This window comes from Chiloscyllium plagiosum, chromosome 48 (assembly GCF_004010195.1).
Source record: "Chiloscyllium plagiosum isolate BGI_BamShark_2017 chromosome 48, ASM401019v2, whole genome shotgun sequence".
Classification (NCBI taxonomy): Eukaryota; Metazoa; Chordata; class Chondrichthyes; order Orectolobiformes; family Hemiscylliidae; genus Chiloscyllium; species Chiloscyllium plagiosum.
Genome location: NC_057757.1, coordinates 3,794,622 through 3,805,617, shown reverse-complemented (window position 1 = coordinate 3,805,617; position 10,996 = coordinate 3,794,622). Strand labels below are relative to the sequence as shown.

At 51.1% G+C, this 10,996-nt stretch overlaps 1 protein-coding gene across 1 annotated transcript in view; it reads right to left on the bottom strand.

Moving 5' to 3' along the window:
- Positions 1-6: 6 nt before the first annotated feature.
- LOC122544329 (2-acylglycerol O-acyltransferase 2-B-like) overlaps positions 7-10,996 on the bottom strand; it is an 11,663-nt gene continuing 673 nt past the window's right edge. The window contains exons 2-4 of the mRNA XM_043683504.1: positions 7,473-7,651; positions 5,159-5,363; positions 7-672 (exon numbers count right to left, since the gene is read on the bottom strand). Of these exons, the coding sequence (XP_043539439.1) occupies positions 494-672; positions 5,159-5,363; positions 7,473-7,651 (563 nt within the window). The 3' untranslated portion in view covers positions 7-493. The remainder of the gene's footprint in view (positions 673-5,158; positions 5,364-7,472; positions 7,652-10,996) is intronic.

The following is a 10,996-nucleotide window of genomic DNA, read 5'->3' as shown; positions in this document are numbered from 1 at the left end:
ACATCAACTGTGAACAGATACCAACGATTGACAGTTCACAGCTGTTTGGGGGGTAGGGGAGGGAAATCAATTCAAAATTTCCACAACAATTCCAGGGGTGGACTTCCTCCTCGTCTCTCGTCTGACTTTTCAAATTAGATTTCACATCATCCCGTGGCATTGCTCACGGATAAAGGACTCAACAGAAGCGAAGACCAGCATGGCTTCCTGTCTGATGGGTGCAGGTTATTCTTGGTGGGCCCACTTAGGCATTTCTCATGGATAAAGGATTGAATGAACCTCGCAATTATTCTAAGTCCCAGAAAACCTCCACACACCCCAATAACCGGTGAGAAACACCCCTTCTGTATCGGTGTTGTACACTCCTGTAGCCACGTCAAAAGAGGATAAGCCCTTTGCCACGGGAGAGGTACCAACCTCCTTCAGCTGCCCCGTCCACTGGCCTATGTCTGCCCTCCCGATGTGCCCCACCTATTACCAACTCAACTTTCCCTTACCCGGTCTTCAGCGCCAATTTGATGAACCCCTTCCTCCCCAGCACCCGCAGCTTCAGGGCACCTGGACGGGCATCCAGCGACTCTGGGGGACCTCCCACTGCCAACACTGCCACGTGACCACCACCCTCTTGGCTCAGAATGTAATTGGCACTCTTCTTCTCTGAAGAGACCAGTCCTGTGATCGCAGGGTGACAAAAAGGCAGCAACAACAAAAAAAAAATGAGAAGAGGTGACAAAACATCAGAGGGGAAGCTTTCATATTACATTTAACATCCTCCCGTGGCATTGCTCACAGATAAAGGACTCAAAGAATCTCGCCATAAATTGAAGACCAATTTCTGACATATGCACACTAGTTATTCATATGGACATCCTTTGGCATTGTTCACGGATAAAGGACTCAAGGAATCTCTCCATAAATCGGACATGTGCACACTAATTATTCCCACAGACTTCCTTTGGCATTGCTCACGGATGAAGGACTCAAAAGAATCCTGCAGTCAAACTAAGGCCAGCCCGGCTTGCGTGTTCACCCAATATTCCGAGAGGACATCCTTTGGCGCTGCTCACAGATAAAGAGCTCACAGAATCTCACAATAAATCGAAGGCCTCTTTTTCAACGTGTGTTCATTCAGTATTCCCTGTGGAAATCCGCTTAGTGATTTGGGAGGGGGTTGATGTTCAGTTGGCTGGTTTGCGATGCAGCGTGACACCATGGGTTTGATTCCCATCAAAGATCCTCCTTCTCAACCTCTCCCCTTAGCCTGAAGGCCTCAGGTTAAACGCCCCCCCCCCCCCACCAAGTCCTCCCTCTAACAAGAGAGCAGCCCTGTTGCTGTGGAAGCAACTTTATCTTCACCTTATTCAGAGGTAAATGATAAGAGTCAAATCTCTTTCTCTCTTCTTATCATCTTATCCCTCCCCAACAAATCGCCAGTTTGCCAACCAAAAATCTGCCTCTCTCCTCCTTAAACTCTGTATCCCAGCCTCCCCCGCACTCTGCAGGAGTGAATTACACAGATTAGATTAGATTAGATTTTTTTTAGATTACTTTACAGTGTGGAAACAGGCCCTTCGGCCCAATCCTGTTCCCTGGATGCTGCCTGACCTGCTGCGCTTCTCCAGCAACATATTTTCAGCTGTGCTAAATTGTCCCATAGTGTTCAGGGATGTGCAGGTTAGGGTGGATTGGTCGTGATAAATTGTCCCATAGTGTTCAGGGATGTGCAGGTTAGGGTGGATTGGCTGTGCTAAATTGTCCCATAGTGTTCAGGGATGTATAGGTTTGGTGCATTAGTCATGGTTAAATATAGGGCAGGGGTCTGGGTGGGTTACTCTTCAGAGGGCTGGTGTGGACTTGTTGGGCCGAAGGGCCTGTTTCCACACTGTAGGGATTCTTTGATTCCACGGTTTTAAATCTGCTGCCCTTTTCCTTAAACTGTGACCTCTCATTCCAGGTTGCCTCGTGTGGGGAAACACTCTCTCTAAATCCAATTTGTCAATGCCCTTCAAGCATCTTATAGCCCTCAGTTAGACTCCTCTCCTCCTTCCAATCACCAGCCCTAGTTGGCTCAATCTCTGTTTGTAAAACAAACCCCTCAATCTCTGGTATTGAACTGAGTGAATCTCCTCAGAACAGCTTGCAATACAACTACATCTCTCCTCAAGCAAGGGAGCAAACACAGTGCACTGAACAGCAGCAGCCTCATGTGATAAAGTTCCTCATTGAAGTAAGTCAGATAGGTTTGACCAGAATGTTATCGATGAATCTCCCAGGATACCAAACTGGTCAAATTACAAACCGCTACGAATGAAAGGCAGCACCAACTTTCTGGGGAACAAAATTACAATGGCTTTTGTCTGCAAAACAATACGATCTCTAATCCCATTCAGCTCCTTCACCTTTCAGTCTTTCCCAATTATAGTCAGAGAGTTGTGGAGATGTACAGCACAGAAACAGACCCTTCGGTCCAACATGTCCATGACGATCAGATATCCCAACCCAACCTAGTCCCATTTTCCAGCACTTGGCCCAAATCCCTCTAAACCCTTTCTATTCATATACCCATCCAGATGCCTTTCAAATGTTGTTATTGTACCAGCCTCCACCACTTCCTCTGGCAGCTCATTCCATACACGCACCACCCTCTCTGTGAAAAAGTTGCCCCTTAGGTCTCCTTTTACATCTTTCCCCTCTCACCCTAAACCTATGCCCTCTAGTTCTGGACTTCCTCCACCCCAGGGAAAAGACTTTGCCCATTTACCCTATCCACATCACTCATGATTTTATAAACTTCTAGAAGGTCACCCTTCAGCCTCCGTGCTCCAGGGAAAACAGCCCCAGCCTGTTCAGCCTCTCCCTGTAGCTCAAACCCTCCAAACCTGGCAACATCCTTGTAAATCTTTTCTGAACCCTTTCAAGTTTCACAACATCCTTCCAATAGGAAGGAGATGAGAATTGCATGCAGTAATCCAAAAATGGCCTCACCAATGTTCTGTACAACCGTAACATGACCTCCCAACTCCTATACTCAGTGCTCTGACCAATAAAGGACAGCATACCAAATGCCTTCTTCACTATCCTGTCTAACCTGTGATTCCACTTTCAAGGAGCAATGGACCTGCAGTCCAAGGTCTCTTTGTTCAGCAACACTCCGCAGGACCTTACCATGAAGTGTATAAGGCCTGCTCTGATTCGTCTTTCCAAAATGCAGCACCTCGCATTTATCTCAATTTCCTTGCAGATTTGCAGAGGCAGTGGGTCTCTGTTGGACTGTGTAGCTGCTTTCTCTCTGGACGGTCAGTGGGTCTCAAGGATCAGTCTGACAGTAAATCCTGTTTTTATATCTTTCTGGATGGTTTTCTGCAACTCTCTAGCCAATCGGGGAGCCTCGCTTCATAGTTGGTCAATCTTTTGGATGGCTTGCTGCTCATCCCTACAGTGTGGAAGCAGGCCATTCAGCCCATCGAGTCGGCACCGACCCCTCTAAAGAGCATCCCTCCCAGGCTCACCTCCCCTATCACTGTAAACCTGCATTTCCCATGGCTAGCCCACCCTAACCTGCACATCCCTGGGCACCTATGGGCAATTTAGCACAGCCAATCCACCCTAACCTGCACATCCCTGGGCACTATGGGCAATTTTGCACGGCCAATCCACCCTAACCCGCACATTGTTGGATTGTGGGAGGAAACCGGAGCACCTGGAGGAAACCCACGCAGACACGGGCAGAACGTGCAAACTCCACACAGACAGTCGCCCAAGGCTGGGATCCAACCTGAGTCCCTGGTGCAGTGAGGCAGCAGTGCTAACCACTGAACTACCATGCTGCTACTGTTAGTTTTGTTGTGTAGCAGGAACTGATAACCTTCGGTCTCAGCTCTCCATTGGTGGTGGGGATATGTCTGTCCTGGATAACTGTTGCATTCTGCTAATGTCATTAGCACCTGGGTGATGTGTTTGCACAGTGTCTGGTGTCTGGGTTTTGTGATTTCACTGTTTCACTTGGCCAATTACCCAGCAACCCTTTCTGTTTGGCCAGGTTAGCGCTCAGTGTTTCAGCGGCCAAGGGGTTGCTACATCAGATAGACGTTACCATTGACAATTCCAGGCAGTCGCCCACTCCCTTGTTGCTATGGAGATTGCGAGATCTCACTCCAAAGACTAGAGCAGAGAAAAACTAATCTACCTTTTCAAGCAGAGGTTAAGTTACATTACCCTCTAATAGGTGGATACTGAACAGTTAATCGCCACATTGTCTGAGGTGGCATTTATCAATGAAACATTACTCCCCCAGGTCATTCCCAACATTATAAGCAGTGACTGCATTATATTGGTAAGGCAATTAGGATGTCCCGTGGTCAGGAAAGGTGCTACATAAATGCAAAAGGTTCTTTTTCAATCAGGAACAGGAGAGGCAATGTTAACTGGGTCACTCAGCAGCTAAGGTCTGCAATTAACTATAATCTTCAAAACACACATACACACACACACTCTCTAATCACACATCCTGTGTGTGTCTTTCTCGCTCTCACACACACACACACTCTAATCACACATCCTGTGTGTGTGTCTCTCACTCTCGCTCACACACACACACACACACGAGTGTGGATGGGGACAGCTCTAACAACACTCAAGAAGCCCGACACCATCCAGGGACAAAGCAACACCCGCTTGATTGGCACCACACGCACAAACATCCCCTCCCTCCCTCACCGACGCTCAGTGGCAGCAGTGTGTACCACCTAAAAGATGCACTGCATCAATTCGCGAAAGATTCTCAGACAGCACCTTCCAAACCCATGGCCACTTCCATTTGGAAGGACTAGGGGCAGCAGATACATGGGAACACCACCACCCCCGCAAGTTCCCCTCCGAGCCCCTCGCCATCCCGACTTGGAAATATATCGGCTGTTCCTTCAGTGTCGCTGGGTCAGAATCCAGGAACTCCCTCCCGAACAGCGCTGTGTGGGTGTCCCTACACCATACAGGGCTGCAGCGGGTCAAGAAGGCAGCTCACCCCCACCTTCTCAAGGGGGCAACTAGGGGCCAGGTAATAAATGTTAGCTTTGCCAGGGGCAGTGCCACTGCAGGGAAGAGCGAGAAAATAGACACAGCTGGCAGGACGTAGAGAAGGGAACGCAGTCACTGATCTTACCTCCACACATGATATACTCTCTGTAAAATGGCATCTTAAACCAGAACGGCAGCATCAGGAGGTAGGAGGTGAGGCCGGGGAAGAGACGAGAGAAGCCGGTAGCTTCGGTGCAGAAGTTGCCAAAAGCTCCGGCCACAAGGACCCCGTGTGGGTGGAAGCCAAACAGATAGTTGTGTTTTGGATCCAATTCTGCCGTCTTTACCAGCTTCGGAGGGGGAAAAAAGAAGAGACGGTGGGGGGGGGGCGGGCAGGGAGGTGGGGAAGGAGAGAAATCCTTTTTAAAACAAAATCAAAAGGACATCACCAACCACAGAGCGGGGTTTGCTCTGCTGTTCGACCGGTGACTGATCTCAGAGTCATAGATGTGTGCGGCATGGAAACAGACCCTTCGTTCCAACTCGTCCAACCCAATCTAGTCCCTGCCAGCACCCGGCCCATAACCCTCCAAACCCTTCCTATTCATATACCCATCCAAATGCCTTTTAAATGTTGCAATTGTACCAGCCTCCACCACTTCCTCTGGCAGCTCATTCTATACACGTACCACCCTCTGCGTGAAAAAGTTGCCCCTTTGGTCTTTTTTATATATCTTTCCCCTCTCACCCTAAACCTATGCCCTCTAGTTCTGGACTCCCCCACCCCAGGGAAAATTTATTTATCCTATCCATGCCCCTCATGATTTTATAAACCTCGATAAGGTCACCCCTCAGCCTCCGATGCTCCAGGGAAAACAGCCCCAGCCTGTTCAGCCTCTCCCTATAGCTGAAATCCACCAACCCTGGCAACATCCTTGTGAATCTTTTCTGAACCCTTTCAAGTTTCACAACATCTTTCCGATAGGAAGGAGACCAGAATTTCACGCAATATTCCAAAAGTGGCCAAACCTGTACAGCTGCAACATGACCTCCCAACTCCTGTAGTCAATGCTCTGTCCAATAAAGGAAAGCATACCAAACACCTCCTTCACTATTCTATCGACCTGCGACTCCACTTTCAAGGAGCTATGAACCTGCACTCCAAGGTCTCTTTGATCTGTGCTCACTGACTTGATTGCTCGAGCCTGGGTGTGGACTCCAAGCAAAGAAAACAGAGTATTGAGGCCAGACGAAGGTAAGCTGCAATCACAGGCCTGGATATGCTGTGACTCGAAGCTTCTCGATTCCTTAACCTTTAACATGGGGGCCTTCTGAGGGGGACACTACCACTGCACCACAAGAGCCCTCAATGTAAGAGCATGCAGCAAGGGAGCAGAGGTAAGCCATTCAGGCTGACTGGACTATCCTCGACTTTGTCGTCCTCGGTAATCCCCTCCTGCTCTGTCTTGGCCAACTCTGAGCAACATGCCAATCGTGCCCACTCCCAATTCCAGCAACCCATGCCCGCACCGTTCCCTCTTAAATCGCTGCCAGATCTCAGGGATTGGAGGCAGACTGCACGCTGAACCTGGGGGGTGTGCAGGGGGACAAAGGAAGGGTTGGTTGGAAACCAATGCATGAAGACCACCCAGAGAGAAGGGTCGGACTTGACCTTTGACTCCAAAGTCTGGAATTAACGCATCTAACAAAGACCGTTGTGAAATTGTAGCCCATCTGGTCGGCTAATCCCCATGGAAGAGATTGAATCTACCTGCTCGGACATACACGTGACTCCATGCCTGCAGGGACAGGTATCAACTCTTGGGGTTCCCTCTGGAGCAACCGAATGCTAGCCCAGCCAATGGTGCCCACGAGTGGCTCCTTTCAGGAGGCCAGTTGGCCCATCTTCTACCCCGCAGAGCAGCCTTGTTAACCTCACCTCAATCCCACCATAGGCTCTGGCCCCAAGAGTTTACCTTCCCTTCCCCTCGAATGCCTGTCTGAACTTCCCCCCCCGAAGCACTCACAGCCTTGACTACTAGCGCCTCCTGGTGGGCAGGCCATTCGCAGTCACTGGGGAAAAACAGCCCCTTCCACACCTCACCAACCCCGTCCCTCCCTCGTCAGAAACCTTCAAAACTTTCCCTCCACTATCCCACCTCCTCTTTAGTCCACCATCAGCTCGTAGGATCTTGCTCTGTCAACAAAATAAAAGGTGCATGAGGATGGGGGGAGTAGAGAGAGGATGAGGAGAGTGGGGGAGGGAAGAGAGACAATGGGGAGAGTGGGGGGGTGAGGAGGAGGAGGAGGAGAGTGGTGTGGTAGGAGGAGACTGGGGGAGGAAGAGGAGAGTGGGGGGTGGGAGGAGGGTGATGGGACGGAGGAGGAGGAGGGTGGGACGACAGGGAGGAGCGTGATGGGCTGGAGTGCTGGTGGGCCGTGCAGGGAAGGCCGCTCACCGTGATTGGGAAGTAGTCACGAAAGTACCGCCACACCGCCCAGTTCCGGACCCAGGCTGACCTCCGACCCCCGCTCCTTGGCGTCTCCCGGTCCAAATGTAACCATCCGGCATAAATCGCAGCGATGTACCAGTAATCGGTGAGGAACAGCAGGACAAAAATGACCAGGCAGCACTGTGCTGGAAACAAATCACAATCTCACTCCTAGTCAGAGAGATAGGAGCAGAATGAGGCCATTCCGCCCATCATCTCTGCCCTGCCATGCCATCATGGTTCTCAATCCCATTCTCCCCGTGACCCTCCATCCCCCTTACCAATCAGGAACCTCCCTACCTCTGTCTTAAAGACACTCAGTGAGTTGGCCTCCACAGCCCTCTCTGGCCGTGAGATCCACAGAGTCACCACCCTCTGGGTGAAGAAATTGCTCCCCATCTCAGTCCATCCCTTCACCCTGAGGCTGTGCCCTCGGGCCCGAGGCTCTCCTACCGGCGGGAACAGCTTAAAGTCAGAGAGTCATGGAGATGTACAGCACAGAAACAGATCCATCGGTCTAACGTGTCCATGCCGACCAGATATCCCAACCCAATCTAGTCCCATTTTCCAGCATCTGGCCCATATCCCTCTAAACCCTCCCTATTCACATACCAATCCAGATGCCTTTTAACTGTTGTTATTGTACCTGCCTCCACCACTTCCTCTGGCAGCTCATTCTATACACACACTATCCTCTGCGTGAAACAGTTGCCCCCATATGTCTCTCTTATATCTTTCCCTTGCACCCTAAACCTATGCTCTCTAGTTCGGGGCTCCCATGGACCTTCTCCACGTCCACTCTATCCAGGCATCTCAGTATTCTATACGTTTCAATCAAATCCCACCCACCCCCATCCTTCTAAACCCCATTGGGTACAGACCCAGAGTCCTTGACCGCTCCCCACATGACAAGCACTTCATCCCTGGGATCATTTTTGTAAACCCCCTTTGGACGCCCCTCCAAGGCCAGCACATCCTCCCTTAGATACGGGGTCCAAAACCTCTCACGGTATTCCAAATGTGGTCTGACCAGAGCCTCAGCAGTTTTTAGATTAGAGTGGTGCTGGAAAAGCACAGCAGGTCAGGAAGCATCTGGGGAGCAGGAAAATCGACATTTCAGGCATAAGCCCTTCATCCGGAATAGAGGCTGGGAGCCTCCAGGGTGGAGAGACAAATTGGGGGGAGGAGTGGCTGGGGAGAAGGTAGCAAAGAGTACAATAGGTGAATGGGGGTGGGGATGGAGGTAATAGGTCAGAGGAGAGGGTGGAGCGAATAGGTGGGAAGGGAGATAGGCAGGTAGAACAGGTCATGAGGACAGTGCTGAGCTGGAAGGTTGGAACTGGGTAAGGTGGGGGGAGGGGAAATGAGGAAACAGGTGAAGTCCACATTGATGCCCTGGGGTTGGAATATTCCGAATCGGAAGATGAGGCGTTTTTCCTCCAGGCGTCAGGTGGTGGAGGGAGGAGCGATGGAGGAGGCCCAGGACCTGCATGTCCTCGGCAGAGTGGGAGGAGGAGTTGAAATGTTGGGCCACAGGGCGGTGTGGTTGATTGGTGCGGGTGTCCCAGAGATGTTCCCTAAAGCGCTCTGCTAGGAGGAGTCCAATCTCCCCATGTAGAGGAGACTGCATTGGGAGCAACGGATACAATAAATGACATTGGTTGATGTGCAGGTAAAACTTTGATGGATGTGGAAGGCTCCTTTAGGGCCTTGGATGGAGGTGAGGGAGGAAGCAGTACATCTCTGCTCTTGTATTTTTGAAATCAAAGCCAACATTGCATTTGCCAATCTACATGTTAACCTGAAGAAAATCCTGAACTCAGACTCTCTAGTCCATTTGTGCTTCAGATTTTTTTTTGATTAGATTACATTACAGCGTGGAAACAGGCCCTTCGGCCCAACAAGTCCACACTGACCCGCCGAAGCGCAACCCACCCATGCCCCTACATTTACCCCTTACCTAACACTACGGGCAATTTAGCATGGCCAATTCACCTGACCTGCACATCTTTGGACTGTGGGAGGAAACCGGAGCACCCGGAGGAAACCCACGCAGACACGGGGAGAACGTGCAAACTCCACACAGTCAGTCGCCTGAGGCAGGAATTGAACCCGGGTCTCAGGCGCTGTGAGGCAGCAGTGCTAACCACTGTGCCACCGTGCCGCCCACCAAAGGCTTTCCAAAGGCTTACATCATTCAGAAAATAGTCTGTACCTCTACTCTTCCAAACAATGGTGTGGACTAACCAGTGTTGTACTGGGTTGAACAAAGTTAAAAATTACACAACACCAGGTTATAGTCCAACAGGTTTATTTGGAAGCACTAGCTTTCATTAGACATCTTCCTAACAAAGTATGTAACTATTACCTTCTCTAAGCCGTCTCCCCCATTTTCTAGAAGTGAATCCCCAAACCCTGCAGTGAGTAACTCCCCTTCTGACTCACCAAAGCCTCTCCCACTGTCCACAAGGCACAACTCAGGAGAGTGCGGGGATACTCCCCACTTGCCCTGGATAGGGGCAACTCCGACAACACTCAAGAAGCTGGACACCATCCAGGGACAAAGCAGCCCCCACTTGATTGGCACCATATCCACAAACATCCCCTCCCTCCTCCACAGACGCTCACTAGCAGCAGTGTGTACCACCTACAGGAATTCACCAAAGATCCTCAGGCAGCACCTTCCAAACCCCCGACCACTTCCAACTGGAAGGACAGGGGCAGCAGATACATGGGAACACCCACCCCCCCCTGCATGTTCCCCTCCGAGTCCCTCCCCATCCCAACTTGGGAATATAATCGGCCGCTCCCTCAGTGTCGCTGGGTCAGAATCCTGGTGCTCCCTCCCTAATGGGTGCTGTGTGGGTGGACTGCAGCAGTTCAAGAAGGTAACTCAACCCCCCCCCCCTTCCTTGGGGGAGCAATTAGGACACGCTTAGCATGACCAGTGATGCCCATGTCCCATGTATGAATTGGGGGAGGTGAAGGGGGGGGGGGCAAGAAAATAAAATTGCCTGCCACTTCAGTGGTCTGGGCTATTGCCTCCAACCCTCCAGTGCACCCTGTTGGCAGTGACTCATGTTGCTTTGACCTGTCTGCCCTCCACACACTGACACCCCTCCTTGGGATCTTCAGCCATTCCCAGAGGGGCACTGACCTCCCTCCGCCCCCCCCCCCCCCACACGCACACAGTTGTGCAACAGGTGAAAGACTGACAGACAGTTGTTGACACAAACACACTTTCGCAAGGAACAAGTTCAGTCCCATTTCGGCACCACGCTACCGGTCAATACCCTCCTCCCTCAGTTACCCCAGTCCAGGGGCAGTCTGCGCTGGGGAGTGGGGAGGGGGCAAAAGCTGCAGACCCACAGGCCAACCAGTCACCGAGAGGAGAGGGGTAAGGGCTGGGGGTTGGGGGGAAGGATTGAGGGGAGGGGAGGCAGATTGTGGGGAGAGGGCAGGCTGGGAGAGGAGCTGTTTGGGAAGGGAAG